The sequence below is a fragment of the Rhipicephalus microplus genome, chromosome 5, assembly GCF_043290135.1.
Source record: "Rhipicephalus microplus isolate Deutch F79 chromosome 5, USDA_Rmic, whole genome shotgun sequence".
Lineage (NCBI taxonomy): Eukaryota > Metazoa > Arthropoda > Arachnida > Ixodida > Ixodidae > Rhipicephalus > Rhipicephalus microplus.
Window position 1 is genome coordinate 181376849 of NC_134704.1, and position 16235 is coordinate 181393083.

The 16235-nt window shown below is 42.5% G+C and overlaps 1 protein-coding gene across 2 annotated transcripts in view; it reads right to left on the reverse strand.

The window, feature by feature from the left end:
- The window catches only part of LOC142818051 (uncharacterized), a 40018-nt gene extending 24041 nt beyond the window's left edge, over window positions 1-15977 (reverse strand). Inside the window, exons 1-2 of one of the 2 annotated variants that reach the window (XM_075896257.1) lie at window positions 5890-15977; window positions 59-4108 (exon numbers count right to left, since the gene is read on the reverse strand). In XM_075896257.1, coding sequence (XP_075752372.1) covers window positions 59-545 — 487 coding nt within the window. In that variant the 5' untranslated portion in view covers window positions 546-4108; window positions 5890-15977. Of the gene's footprint in view, window positions 1-58 lie in introns of both variants that reach the window. The other variant, XM_075896256.1, reaches the window with a different exon arrangement.
- Between the last annotated feature and the right edge of the window lie 258 nt (window positions 15978-16235).

Below are 16235 nucleotides of genomic sequence, written 5' to 3' on the forward strand. Positions count from 1 at the left end.
AGTGCTTATGAATACTGTTTTACGTAGAGGACAGATTCTCCCACAAGTTTAGACATACCTTGAGCTGCATACAAAGAAGCCTTTTCCTCCAGTTTCAGCACAGGGTCGATGTGAGTATTGCCAAAACAGGCCTCCCTCCAAACGCTGTGCCAGTGGTAGACTGTTCTTTGAGGTTGATTTAAAGCCGCATTGGCCAGCTTTGCAGGGCCATCATCTTCCATAGAGAGCTTGCTCTCATGCAGTCTCCTTGCTTCACTAGGGGTCATGCCTTCGCTGAAGTAACGGAGGAATGTTTGCCTTGTTGACCTGGTGCCGCGAAGTAGCCGCAGAGCATCCGCTGAGTCGGTGCTGTGGCTGTGCCTGTCGTCGATTCGTATCACTGCAGAAAGAAGCACCTCTCTCAGCAGATACTTGTCCCTGCGTTTGGTGTCAAACGTTACCAGCTTTATTTTTACGTCAACTTTGGCCATGCACTTGGCATTGTGTGGGCCACTCTTCTTGTTCTTGGTGTGATGCTGGCAGTGCCAAATTTTATGAAAAGCCATCCTGCATGACACACATGGGTGCAAATGGGGATAAGCTCTTTCATAATGCACTGCTTTGTAAAATATAATTATCTAAGTAAGAATAACTAGAAGTACAAAACTCTTTTCACAGTTACACTGCTGTAATAGCTATGCTTTTATCACATTTTCAGTTGGCTGCTCGTATGTTGTATTCTGTGCAATGGCATGGCACCGTACGATTGTATGAGCACCATATGAGTGGTTGTCGCACATCTGACTGGGGCACCCCAGAGGTGCTTCAGCCGCCATGCCATCATGAAGATGATGGTAGTGTTGAACAATCGTTTGGCTCGGTACACGCCAGGAGACGACACTGTTAGTAGCCCCATCAGTGCAGGCGTAATTGGCAACTGGGGTGGCCTTAGAACATGTCCAGACTAGAGGGACTATGTGCACAAGCTTACCATGGCTGTGCACCCACAAGGCTACATTTACAACAGTGGTCTCACCAGACATTAGAGAGACGTTAAGGGTAAATGTCAAGTTGGCGTAGATTGCTGAAGTAGCGGTCCACAAACGTTGTAGTGCTGGTGCCAAGGAAATACTGACTTTGAAATAAGATCATGTTCGAGTGATCCGCACGGTGTTATTGTGCTTCAAATTGCCCTCCTGAAAAATTGGGGCTCCTGACATAGTTGCCTTGCCCAACATTGCCTGACTTTACTGCACGGCTGCCGATGCTAGTACCAGCAAAGCAAGACTAGCTGGAGCCACAGAAGCAGCAATGGCCATTGAAGCTTATCGCGATAAGTGTTGTTGTGAACCTTGCAATGAGACATTGGCTTGCGACACTGGTGCAGAGGCATGCCACTTCAAGTGTAGGGTTTGTTTTGCAGCACTCAGTTGAAAGTCGCATTAGTTACTTTGCTGCAGTTTAAGTGGCATATAGTGTTCGGGCATCAGGTCACCAACATGTGCATTTTTTTCTTTTGTTGAACTTTCCGTCGCAGCAACTTTTTTTATTTGATCTGTAGTGGCGGTCGGGCTTGGCAAAAATGGTCATTTTACGCTTTCTCGTGCAAACACACATAGACAGCCAGAGAAAACACCTGATCGCAGCCTCACAGCTGTTCAAGTCTCTTATAGACCGCCTCGCTTGCCTCCGTGCACCGCCTTGGCAGCGCGCTCCTGCAAGTGGCCGGTGCTATGAAGGTGAGGCATTCATTAACAAAAAGAAACATACTGTGTGGTTACATCAGGCATTCTGTCCACAACTTGCATGGGCATGCGTTTCGGCATTTATTTTATTGGTTTAAGGAGCACGCAGCTATATTTTCTTGCTAATAAACCAGCAATGAGCTAGGAAAAGTTCATAACCTTGGTCTTTAGCTCATCCTTTATTATGATGAGGTGAACTTATGCAAGGCTGCCTTTAAACCTAATGAGGCGAGTTTATGAAACATACCCTTGCCTTTTCTCATACTGAAACTTTTTTCCTAATCAAAGAGGGCCTTCTAGTGTTACGAAAGGTTTGTGAATACGGGTCTAGTCTGGCAAGAGGCTACCAGTATCTTGAGAGGGGCACAACACATTTTTCCCTTTAAATATGCATGAGTATATGTGGTGTATAATTACCAGTACCTCTGTGATTGCTTATGTCTTAGAAAAAATTTTTAGGGGCAATTATCTAGCATCCTTCAGCAGTCCAGTGGTTAACTGGAACACTTTCAATAAGAAGACCTTGCTGCACATGAAAAAATAAATATTTATGGTGGCTTTACAGTGGTGTTGCGTAGTCTGGATGAGGAGGAGAACTGAGTGGTCTTTTTTGTTTTTAATTATTTCTTTCTACTTTATTTTCCTTTCTATTAGTTTCTTTTTTTTTCTTCGTGCTTCTTTCTCTTTGTTTTTTATTTCTCTCTTTCTCCTGTCTTGCTGTTAGTTCTTCTTGTCTCTTTTGGTCTGTTGCTCTCTTTCTATCTTTTTACGTCTTTATTTCCTTTAGTTCTTTCTATTTTCCTGTTTCATTTTATAGCTGGCTGCCTTTCTCTTCCCCTGTCCCGTGTTTCACAAGCTCCACTTCACCAAGCAGAGTTTTCATTTTAATGCTCCCACCTGCTGTATTTGGTAGTGGGGCTTGCCCGAATTCTGTAGCGCATACCCACCTGCGGTTTTCTGCAAACACAAAGTTTTTACAGCTGGCTTAAAAGCCAACTCTGGAGATTTTTTAATCATATCAAGGTAAAGGTGTTTGTAGGTTTTTGAGACAATAGCTGAAATTCTCAGAAAATTGGAAAAAGCTTTTAATAAGCAAAAAGGCGCAATACTGAAACCCAACCAAGGGCACTGTCTACGCATGACACACTATTTGGTAAGAACCGGAAGTCGCATATTGATCCGCTGGCGCAGAGTATGAAAACTGTGAAAGCCAGGCCAGCAAAGTGCCGGCCAAACACCACAGAGGAAGGAAGGAAGCTTTTTCGTACCAAACACTGCCGCTTGATTTGCCCAGCCGCCGTACTTCACGTTCGTTCTGACTTTGGGTGGCTTGAAGCTGCTTTGTCATGAAACAACAATCGGCAAATGTTTGGCAGTTACACTTCACCACCTTAATCTTTCAGGCTTCCCATTTCACATCGGGTTACGAAATGAGAAACTGTTTGTTCTTTCCTTCAAAACAATACTATAACACAGGAATAAACAAAGACAAGTTTGTCTACCACCTGCAAGCAAATGCATGTTCTGCAAGCAGGAAGAGTAGGCAAATACGTGTTCTACTTATGATTCTCATGGTCGCCAAACGATCGTACTGCTAGAGTCTCCTCTAGTTCATTTTAGGAAACTCTGACTTCATTTAACATGCCAAACGTGATGTTACACGGACAGTGTTGCCAATAATTATGGCAACTCAGTTGATCATTTCTAGGCGAGCCTAAAAATTTATTTGCAAACAATCAGTGCATCTCTCAATCCTGTCATTTGGCAGAAATGACAAAAATCTGCCGAGGAACGTACCCGCCGAATTCTATTGAGATCATTGATGTCAAAAAATCACCGGAGTTGATCTTTAAGTAGCTGAGCTGTTAAAACATCCTTTATTTTCATTTTGTTGCATCCTCTGTGCCTACCAACAATCCCCTACAAAAATCTCCCAACAAACAAGGTGGCTTTCAGATTACTGCCCAAACATGATGCGACGGCTTCTATGATCAGCTCAGTACAGTATGTTATGGTCACTTTCAGTGATGTGATCAACGAAGTAGTTTCAGTGTAGCTTCTGGAGCAGCTAAAATCTCACTTTGGAGCAACAAAACAACCTTTTGATATTAGGGGCGAAGCTCCTTAAAGCGTGGGTCTGTCCATCCTCCATCGTTGTCTTACGTAGCCACCGGGATGCGAAGTGGGATGTAGCGGTACTTGGAGTGTTCACTAGATGAACGCACAGATGGACAGACAGACTAGCAGACGGATGGATGGACGCGCGGACTGGGTATGTGCCACAGGGGATGGGAGATGGTGGTACTTGGAGTGTTCACTAGATGGACGCAGGCAGGGACGTACAGACAGACTGAAGGCAACAGTCTGTCTGTACAGACTGTTGACTGAAAGCAACAAAGAATTATTCAATACTCACAATAACCTTTAACTTCACCAATTATGACATATTTTGGACTCCACAACTTAGTGAATATTTTTTTGCTTGACTTGACAAAGTGTTAAATAAGTTGTAGTTGGTATTTTCTGCGACGGTCCCCTCTTCCTTTCCCGAGCCAGAAAAAAAAGAGACATCTAGAATTTGTGGCAGAATTGCATAGAGACGGGCAGTATATGAACGTGACATTAACATCAAGTTGGGTATTTATACCAAGAGCCTGCTACAACACATGGCAAGTTCAGCTACCACCTTTTTCAGCATCGCTGGTTAGGCCAATACTTGTAGCTTTTGCAGAGCTTGCTAGGTGAAATGACACATCATGTTGTAATCTATATGCACCAAGCAAAGTTTTATGGTAGGGCACATGCTTCGGTGCTGAAGTAGCCATTTACAAGATAGTGCAATGTGTGCATGTGATTGCAGTAGTGCAAGACCGGTTGCAGCAGGCAAAGTTTCAGAACAGATGGTGGTTATACATGAATATTGTGAGCTCAACCAAGAGATAGGTGGCTTTTGTCAATTGCCTCTTCATTATCATTAGCTCAAGCAAATAATCTCTGTTGAGTATTCAGTTATTGAGTTAAGATGGCTTGTTGGGCAAGTTGGTATATAGTCTTGGTGGGAACCCCAGCAGTATCAACAGAAAGCAGAAGCAACCAAGGCAAAAAAACACAGGGACAGGAAGGATGCTAGGCTGCCAAGTGACGTGTCTACTACGCTTTTGGTATTCCCACCTAGATGTTATTGGCCTGGAGAGATTTTAGGACTATGCAGCTCTTACCTGTGTTGTTCAATGAACACTAAAATTTACAGCAGTAACTAAGAGACCCTGCTACATTTTTCAAGTAGTCATCTGATGGCTATTTAAAGGAGTTCATTGTCGGACGAATCGACTGTCGCAACAATTTTTAGTGTCACGTATCGCCAGAGTTAATGGGGTTGGTCGCGTTTTTAAGTGCTTTCTGTACTAGCTAGCGGGCTGAAAGCTACACAAGCATGTATAAAAAAAAGCAAGATCAGGCACACTTGATCGCCGGCGCGGGTCGCTTTTTTTTTTTTTTTTTTCTGGGAATGCTAAGCTACTTGCAGCGCGAGCGAGCAAACATCGCCGCATATTGTGACGGCCACGGTAACATTGCCCATCACGGGGTGTCAAATCAGCCAGTGGCCGTCCACTTTGAGTTTATGGCACGGTTAGTTAGGTTGATGGCATCATTGGGGGGAGAGAAGAGCGAACGATTTAAAGGTGTTTAAGAATTGTAAATTCTGTTTCACGTGCTGCGCTATGTTTGGCTCACATGCCCTGAGAGGCCTAGACTACCGATTGGCAGCACAATTGAATATGATCTGCATGTAGGCGCGTAGAGGAAACGGAACAGAGCGCGTTTTTTCGTTATGGTGAAAAATGGTCGACCACTCGTAGTGTTTCGATCGCCTACCACTTTTTTTTTTTTTTCGCCGAAAGACCACAAAAATGACGTCTTGGCGCACGCTCAGCGTTAATTGTGCCTTTTCTGTCGAAATGTTTCAGTATGTAGCAGTTTTCACATCTCGGCGCAATTGCCGCAGCAACCTCGTCACTGCAAATGGAGCTGCGGCCATGACATCAATAAAATCGCCTTGTATCGCGGCGCGGAATTTCAAAACTATGATTTCAGCTGTAACCCCTGTGTAAATAATCGCTCAAACGGCTGTAGTGCAGCAAATGGCATCGATAAGACAACCCACCTTTCCCCAACACTCTGGACGCGCCAGACAATCCAAGAAGTGTTGGTCTGTACGCTGTACGCTTCCATCCATTCATTGACGGCGTCTTGGTCGGCCAAGTTCGCTCGGAACACGGACTCGTGTTCAGTAGACTGCTGGTCATCTCTTACGACCTCAAGTGGCTGACGCATCTCCTCCATTGTGCCTCGATATTGTGCAACAACGCAATCCGCACTCCTAGAAACTTGACGGTCACAACAGTGGTAGGACGAACTTCGTGGAGCGATCGCCTTTGTGGACTGGATCAGTGGTCTGACGTCACCGCCGATCCAGCGTGTACACTGTGGCCAGTGATGTTTTGTTCTACGCCGAAGAATTCCCATTCATAGACATGAAAATTCCCTACTTTGGGGATTTTTCCCTGTTAATGTTGACGAAAGTTCCAGCATATTACCCTGCATAACAGTACTAATTTCCGCCCTCATCTACGCAAACAATATAATTACACGTGTATGACGTACTGGCCACTTTTGAAATCATGACTAGCCCATCCGCTGCCGCACAACAAAGCCATGGCATATTCATTCATATAGTGATAGTACACTGCACATTGCGGGCTTCAAGTCTAACACCAATAAAGAACTAGAAATCGCTCCACGTATATCAAATCTCAAGGGTTCTGCTAGCGTGGTGCATGCACCAGAACCGATTACAGCAGGTGAAGGCGCACTGTGACCGCTTATTATCGGTCCTCATATGAGAATTTAACCATTCCTGAAATACCCTGCAATATCGCGAAGATTCCTTTTGGCTCAAAATGACAGGCGAAAATTCCCCGATAAAGCGAAAATTTCCTGCACGGAACACCACTGAGCGGCTGCGCCTGTGAGACATACTTCACCGTGTGTAAGCGCTTTGAAAGGTGGTTTCACTGCCGCATAGGTTCTTTGTGCGGTGAAACCAACCACTTTGGGGATATTCGCAATGCCGTGAAGCGAGCTTTCAAGACTGAGTTAGGTTATAGTGCCTGCAACCCTGTTAATTTTAAACAGCGAAGTTCATTGGCCATTTGTATTTATAGTGGGATCATATCATCCATCTATATTAAAACACTTGTGGGCTCTTATCGCAATAAGAACAAAAATTTATTGATAAAACCGAGTTCATGTGTGTTACCAAAAAAAAAAAATCGAGCAATGCTTTATACCGCACGGCACGAGCAATGAAGTGGCACCTTGCTTCCAATTTTCTTTGTCCATTTGAATAGAACCATCATATGCATCATTTATAAATTTGTTGTACTGTTCTTGGGTCATCTCTATTCTCAGAATGTATATTCTGCATTTTCTTTGTTTTGGAAATTTTGGGTATACAGTGTTTTGATTTCGTAATTTGATAAGACAGATGCTTGGGCTAGTTGGTGATAAGGAATCAACATATTTCTACAGCACAAGACTACGAGTAGTTACGACCTAACTACAGAAGAAGAGACAAGGACAGAAAGAGCGCTGACTTCAACTGAAATTTTATTAACGAAAATGCTGGAAATATATACTCATGACGGAACACCATCGCGCAATGTATTGCATCACAGCAAGACAATCATCATCTCATTATATGGTTACAACGCCACTGCTCAGCACAAGTTCACAATCAATTGTGTCAAAGCCAGAAACTCGCTTTCTTTTTTAGTCAGAGCAAGCGAAGGCAGGCTGATACATCGATCACCCAGCATTTGAATTCCATTGGCCTCCATAATCTCTCGTGTTAGCTGCTGATGGTGTTTGGCTACAACAGTGCACTTTTCGAAGTGTTGGAGGGCCCTATTAAGTTTAAAAGCTTGTTATATGAGCCAAGTAGGAAACCTTTAAACACAAATATTTTACTGTGTACAACTTGCAATGTAGTCATATTTAAATCATACATTTAATAGAAACTTGCTTCCACTTTGCTTCAACCCAAGAAAGAGTAAGTCAGAAAAACTTGTGGAGCTTGCTCAGACTCGGACTCAATAAACTTTTTTGGGAGCCGTACTCAATATCACGAAAATTTGTTCAGCCGGACTCGCTTGGACTCGCTGTCTTTTTCGACCACAATGCCAGTGCTTTTTAACACCGAAATTTCACGTAATCGATGCTCTTCTTGGCACCTTTTCATATGGTGCCTTCGAATACGAGTTACAAGTGCTCGTAAACCAGTAAGGTCATTTTTCTTGAAAGAGATGACAGCGCAATATATATTCGTCACCAACTTCCTTTAGTTGTCAATAGTAAGAGAAAGGTCAAGGCCTTCCACCATGTAATTCATGCCACTGATCAATAAATATTCAAATGGTATATAAAAGACACTGCTTTGAAATATGTGAGCATTGACGCGAGTATGAACGCTGATCTACGTAAAGCAGATAGTAATGCTGAAGACGAGTAGATATGACCATAGCTTGGCAAACAAAAATCGAACTCGGATTACCTCAGGAAATGTATCTTGCACTTTGGACTCACTCAGATTCAGAATCGCCAAAATTTTCCAGAGACGGACAAATTTGGACGTACACTTACAGAAATGTTAAACTGGACTCTTTCATTCTGAGACTAGCGCCTCGATTCGAGTTAGAGTGAGTAGACTCTGAAGTGAGTTCGCTGATATCTACAAGAAAGAGACATTCCTGGTATAAGAGCAGAAAAGGACACTGTTAAGAGGCGAGGAAATTACACAAGCGCATGTGATATTCGTACAAGCCTAGTTCTTATTCGTAAAATTCTTAAGGTTATTGGATCATAATAAAAATACTTGATTTTAAATGATTCAACCAAATTACTACTTTTTCAACCTCACATAACTATTTGCCCATCACTAAACCTTGCAGTTCTTACTTCTGGCTGTTTTGGACAGGTGCGTGGAAGAAGTTGTGGCCGAAAATCACATGCATGTTTTCTGGCAGGGCGAACTGTTGGAGGCCAATATTTTTCAATCAAATGTTGAATGGTACAACTGAAGATTACCAAGCATATACAAGCTGTCTTGTCAGGTTTCATGCATATTCGGAATTCGCTGTGAGGAGGGCTCGACATTTGTAGTCGATTTCCAGCATTTCTAGTGCAATGAAGCTGTAATGTTCTGGTACAGTTTTTTTATTGGTACTGTCTACTGCACAGAACTTTTTGCTCATTGTGGTGAGAATGAGAAGATTGTTAATCTCATCAGCACCAATGAGCATGTTTTCGTACCATAAAAAAGGGGTAATTGTGATGTTGAAAATCTACAAAGCAACTGCTGGCACCACCCAGCAGCGATGTGGTTCTATTTATCCACACAGAAATGCTCGCAAGTAAGCTGATTTTGCTTAAAAACAAACATGTTTAACTTGAAATTGCATTTCATTCACTTGAGGCAACTTTAGACTGCACAAGCGAGTATTTTTGCTTGTTTTATCACGTCTTCAAAGAGGCACCGTGGCACTGCCAGCGAGACGGCCGCGTGCTTGCCTACGGCGGGGAAAAGCGAGTGCTGCGTCTGGCGCCGCTCTCAACAAAAAAAAAAAAAAAAAAAGAATTCGGCAAGTATTAGCACAACTGACTTCAGCAAGTTTTCAAACCTTGCCCTTGGGTCCTATGTCATCTAGTAATGTTGCGCGAGCCTTTGTGCTTAAAGTGCACAACAGTACTTACCAAAGCTTTACATTGGAGAACATTTTGCCATCACGTTTCGCTTAATCATGTTGCCCATGCTGGCTCTCATTCCATATGCTTCGCAGAACACCTAAACACTACTGCAAGAAAGCGGGGACCTTCTGCTGTTTTGTGACAGCGGGGACCTTCTGCTGTTTTTTGAAAGACATTTCATGTTTGTTTTAGTTGCATACACACTTGGCAGGAGTAAAACCACTACAGTTCGTTTCACAATGCTGGCGTACCAGTGTTGCTGGAACAAACTCTTCCCCTCAACTGTGGTGGTTTTCGAGGCTAACTAAACAAAGCTGGAGAAACTTCGGTAATACATTACCTGACAATTTCCATGCTTTATACGACCAGTACGGTGTAGGTGTATGTAGTATTATTGGTGAAGGCCTTGCAAAAACTGCACACAGTTTCAGTTTTAGACTTTCACACCATTGTGATCACGTCCACCAGCCATCGTTCTGGGCGTTCATCACTCCGATGGAAGAAGACTGTCGCAGAATAAAAAAAATTTTTCTCAGGATTTCTACACACTTGCCAGAGAAGCCGTTGGAATGTTGGACACTTCAGACGTATGCTTTTTATTGCGATACAAAGCAGCAAAGCAGTGGAGGACTATCATAGTCACATGAAAGTGAAAGACTTACTTGGGGTGCTGCGTTGCATTCTGGCCTTCAGAACTTGCATTTGAATGACTGAATTACTTATGAGCCCAGACTCGGAGAGGACACTGCACTTGTTTGTGCTTGTTTCATCATGAACCTTTACCAACACGCCCAACTGGTAGTCATCCTACATACTTATCAGCACTAAATAAAGCTAGAATATATTTATCGTCATTGTACCCTACCCACCAGAAGCTTCAGATGGTCTCGTCTAGCCTCTCAATGCCCATGGGGTGTGTGAAAAATGATGCAAACAGAGTTTTTGTTTCACTTGTGTACTTATTTGCTTATTTGAAATAATAAAATCACCAATGTTCATTTTAATGAGTTTGGTACAATAAGGACATAATAGTAACACAGTGTTAATACAAAATAATTGAACTCTTTTTTTTTTTTTTTTTGCAAATAGTGCTTTCATTCCTTATTGAGCCACCTTTGCTGCTTCTCAGCGCACAAGCTCCGTCATCCATTGTCACGCATTCCCACAAGGCAGTCCTACATGCCCATGAAGCATAGAAAAATGTGAGCCATGTTAACTCAATACTGTGTGCCCACAGTTGACATGCATCTCCATGTGCAGTACCCTATAGGTGTGCTGCTTGCCAAAAATATATCTGGTAAGCTTAGTGATCAAAATCTGTCATCGACAATGCACTTCTCGTAGTGTTGTATGCATTATGTCTTGGGGTCCTCTTTATTGTGCTGCTTGTGTGCTTCTCTGTGTTCAATTTCCTGCCTTCTTTTTGACTTGTACTATAGTTCTGATACATCTAGGATTGCTGACTGTTTCCATTTCCTCATATTTCCTTGCAAAGTTCTGAGAAACTAGAATAAAAATTGACTTGAAAGCAGGTCGCTGAACTCGGTACTTAAAAAGACTTTGATATCATTCCTACTTACAGGCTGGCCACCAAAAACAGTGCTAAGGGCTTGAATGCCACTGGGTTGTAGTGCCACCAACAGCGAGAGGATTGCGTCGTGATGAAAGAAGAGGATGCGCGTGATCACGTGCGATGCAGCAGCAATACTGGCGCGACGGGGACAGAAAATAAAGAAAACATTGGTTGTGTGAAAACCTGTCGAGTCTTTTTCTCACATGTACTACACAAGGTGTACCAACATTCTCCCCATTGTGGACATGTACAGTGATAGGGACAGCAGCTGCCTTTGTGTAGTATTCCTGAATGCTTTGTTCTTGTTACTAACACAAAGCTGTCACATAATTTAACCTTTTACTTCACTAAAATTATAAATGAACTGTAACAATTACAAGAGCAAGCTTGAAAATGTTGATACTTCATGTTACTTTGCCTGAAAAATGTTAGTTTTCGAAGCATGAAGTTGGTTTTGTTTAATCCCAAACAAGCGAACTCCACTTCCTAAAGGAGTGCCAACCCCTGAAATCCGACTAAGTTAGCATAAAAAGGACTAAAGCATCGGCTTTCAGTGCTTGCAAGGAATGCTGCGTGAATCTCAACCGTTTGACACGCAATGTACACAATTGTGTACACCACTTGATTTTTCTATTTGTATTTGTAGGGGCTTAGAAACATCAAAATATATTGACTTTCTAATCTCTTCATTTACCTTGGTTTTGCAGCATACAGTTGCATATTTATTTTTATTTTATTTACTCTCAAAATCCTTACAGCATTAATAGAGGGGACTGGTTACAAAGTAGACAAGGAAAATGCAGCATGAAAAGTTATTAAACAAAGAATAAACTCATTATACAATGTTAGCTGTGTAAGGACAACAAACACAATACATAATTCAGCCTGTAAATACAGAATATTAGCTAGTCTATTTTGGATAATTACAGAATACTGAGTAAAGTTTATTGGAAAACAGTTACTGACAGTGACATGTTTTCAGGTAGTTGGTTTCAATTTACCAATGTACAAGATGAAAACACTGGGAGTTGCATAATGCGAAGCCAACCTTACGACGAGGTCACTGCAATGGGATATGTAATGAGGATTCAGGATTAGTTGGTCATGCAGGGTGGTATGAAAGAATAATTCGTGAAATGAAGCCAAATAGGATATTTTCCAAGGGGGTGCAAAAGAAGCAAGGCTTCGGCTGGATTTCATTGAAGTTATACCAGCAATGCAATTACAGTGAGAAGGTTTCAAGCGGATGGAGTTATTCTGTACAAACAAGTGAATCAAGTTGTCGTGGCAAGGGTCTAGCACAGAAGAGGCATATTCAAGTTTGGGACGTAATAATGTTTCATATAGGAGTAGTTTTAGTGTATAGCGTGGTTTTGAGAAGTTGCAATTTATGTAGCCTAACTTGTAATCGGCATTATTAGTAACATATCAGTGTGAGGTGCCTGAGGTAAGTTCAATGTGATAAGAACACCTAATTATTTATATGAGCTGACCCGATTGTGTAGGACATTTACCTAGTATGTTAGCAAGATGTCTGCATATCTTCTTACACACATTTGCTTACATTTATGCATGTTTAAATCTATTTGCCACGTGCTGCACTAAGCTGCTACAGTGTTGAGGTAAGATTGGAGAAACGAACTGCCATTACCACTACTTACTTTATTGAAAATTACACAATAATCTAAAAAAGATTAGGTAAGATTGGAGGAATGAACTGCCATTACCACTAGTTATTTTATTGAAAATTACGCAGTAATCTAAAAAAGATTAATGTTTGAGAAGTTGATGATGTCAGGCTCAAGGTTGGCGACGGGTATCTTTTCTGGCACTGGAGCTGGGTTCATGGCTTGATGGGGGCGCCCAGAACATGAAAGAAACCACCTCCACCAGATGTCGCATAGTTCTGATATGGACTAAGCCAGCAGGCGGCATTTCCAAGATGAAATTTTTTGTTTGGCCATACTTGTGGCCGAGAAACAAAGTCAAAGACTAAAGCAAAGCACAAGTTCGGTTTCTTTTTGAATGCACCTCGTGTTATGCTGCTATTTTTGTAGCAATAGAATATGGAGTGCCTTGAAATGTCAGTTTCACACAAGTACATACAGTTCTTCATAGGTGGTATCTGAAAGGGCTAAGAGAGCAGTTAACTTTTATTACTTTTTTTCTTCTCTCAAGAAACCCTTGCATCACTTGGGCCGTAGCCCAATAATTCGCAAAGTTTGAGATTAGCTAGTTTGTATGACGAGACCTCAATGTCGAGGTGTTTCATGCATTTGGCACTGTAGTCACTGCCTGCATTGCTTCATTTATGGTGCTGGCAACAGTGCTGTCACCAGGGATATTTTAGTGGGAGAGAGGAACACATGCTCAGTACAATACTTGCAACAACCCTGAATGGCAGTGAAAAACTTGTGCAAAGACACATGCCAGTCATGAGGCATATGAACATCGATACTTGTATAATGCCTTGCTGAATCGAAACTTTGTATAGAGATTAAATAAGAGGTGTGAGCATAACATTTCACAGCTCTGCATTTGGATATCCTCGCATGTGTCGAAATTTATATTTTGGGGCTTCTGGAATTATAGATGTCCACATCTCTTTGAGCAACATAAACTATTATGCCAGCAGTCGTCAAGCTTCTAATCTTCATAACTGCAAAAATATTAGAAATGTATGCAAAGGAATAAGCTATCTTTTATCCTCAATGCCAAAAGACATAATAAACTGGGTGTATTATGCTGTGTCTATAGGTGCTATTATGAATATTTTCATAGCATTACAAAGACTTAGCATCGATGTGTGCAGCTGCCTGAAATGCGTGGCCTCCACATTTGACCAGCAGCTTCCGTTGGCAAGTATTTTTACATTTTCAAGGCCACTTGTGGCAGCCTCAGTTGGTCTACTCATGTTCAGAATGCTTCTTCAAAATTAAGAAATATATTGCTTTTTCTTTTTATAACAGCTTAAAAATCTTAGAGCCGGTTTACTATTTTTTCTGATTTTAACATTGCATTGCAAAGAAACGCCAAGTTCATAGGCTGAAGAAGTGTATAGGCATTTTAGACAACTCGTGCAAGAGCTTCCAGAGCTTCGCAGAAAATAGACATTGCTGGCATTAACCGATATATTTGCCACCATGCCTCTGAAGGCTTTGCAAAACAATTTCCAGAATATATTTGCCTTTGCAGCATTTTCTACCTGGCATAAGCTGTGTTGCAAGAGGCAGTTGAACTATTTGCTGCATTGAATTTAATATCTGTTTCTAAAGTGTATACTATTGAATTGTGAAGTCTTATTGCATCTTATAATCCTTGCAGAAATCAGGCAGTCATATGCACGGATGTTTATTTGAACAGGTACATGCGTAAGGACTGGCTCTCACCTATACAAGGTTGGATGATGAGGGGTCTAAGCAAGCAATGATCCTATGATACTTCGAATGGCACTTCGCCCCAGCAAAGCATTGTTTTTAAATGATGCAAAAATAAAACAAGGTGTAATTGCAAGATCCTGGGTGATTCGAGATCCTCATAGTTTCCTAAAAGTAACTCTGGCACTGCAGTCGTTCAGTTGCCATGCGAATGATGGGTACTTCACAGATTTGCCTAGTTTTCGTGTTTGCACTTGTGGCTGTGTTTATAGCTATGCATTGATTTTAAACCTTGGCTAAAATTTGTCTTGTGGCAAAGTGAATTCAGGCCACACAGAGATAAAAGAACGAATATTAGACAAATCCGTGTACTACCCATCCCTGCCATGCTAGCTGAAGTGCTGTGCGTTGCAGCTGCCACAGACACTAGCATCAAAGTTTCCTATGTTTCATTCAGAGCATGGTCTATGCTTTAGAACATCCTCCAGTGTATCTCTATGCATGGTCTGCACTCCTGCTTTCATTTCAATTTCATGTGACGACTATGTGGCACTTGTGGCCAGGTACGTTTTTTTTTTTTTTCTTGCCATCAAGTTTGCATGACTCCTTGTTCGACAAGGGCGGGTTGTAGAAAAAAAAAGATGAAAACATCATGTCGAGGTGCTCGGTCGCATATTATAACGTAGCGCGTGCCCCCACAGCTTCACCGCATTACACATGCATGCTGCACTGAAAGCCAAAAAAGAAAAGAAAACACGGGCGCTTTTTTCTGCAGGACGTACCAGAAAAAATTTTGTTTTTGTTCGAACCTTACTTGCGCTTATAGGCAATACTTAAGCAGCGGCGTTCTTTAGCCTTAATGATGGCGTATTATTTTGTCCGTGTAATATACCAAGAAGGCGTTGAATATACGAACGGGGCGAGGCCGGAAGCTTTACTTGTTTTAAGCCGCACAATGGCGTTTGGAAGGTCTTCGGGTTGCATGGCATGTTCCCTATTCATAATGCGTAGCTTAGAAGTCAGTGCTGAGCATCAGCTAAAGCTAATCAACGCTGAAGTGACGACCGCGACGTAGCGGAGTGTCATTTTTCCGAAACCCCCTTTCTGACCAGCGACGAGGCAAGGCTTGCAACAAGTACGTCATCGCGTCGTTTTGTGTTGATTGCATACGACTTAGTAAACATCCAAACTTACATCGTTGATAACAGGCCGGCAAAACTTTGGGCAGAGCGAGGAGCGCAGCGCAGCGGCGATACAAGGCGCGCGCACTGCTTGAAACATGAACGATTGCGAGATGTCAATCGTAGAGGGTTTTCCTTTTCTTGATCACATCGTTCTAGTGCCCACTTGCGTCATGAACGAGTCGGCTTGCGGTTGCGCGAGGCGACAGGTGGGCGCACACGATTTCTTCGCGAGTATCCAACTCAACTCGGCGCAGGTCCAAAAGCCTTGGCAGGGTTTTGCGAGCAAGGCCCCCGCTGGTGCAGCAGCCTCGAAAGTGTGGGGTATAGAGGCTAGAAAAGTTTTCCTATTGTCGGGAAGGGGCGCGCCGAAGCGAAATAGTCTTCAATGATTTACAGTAGATGGCGCCACGGTTCGCTGGCGCGCGGCTTTCGTGGGCATTTGCGCGCTTTTGTGCGGCTGTTCGCGTGCGAGCATATTTTTTTGGCCGCTCACTACAAGTCCTCCGCAGACACACAAAAAATAATCAAACATGCGATTACATACACTCACGATGGCGTTCTTGTGAGCTTG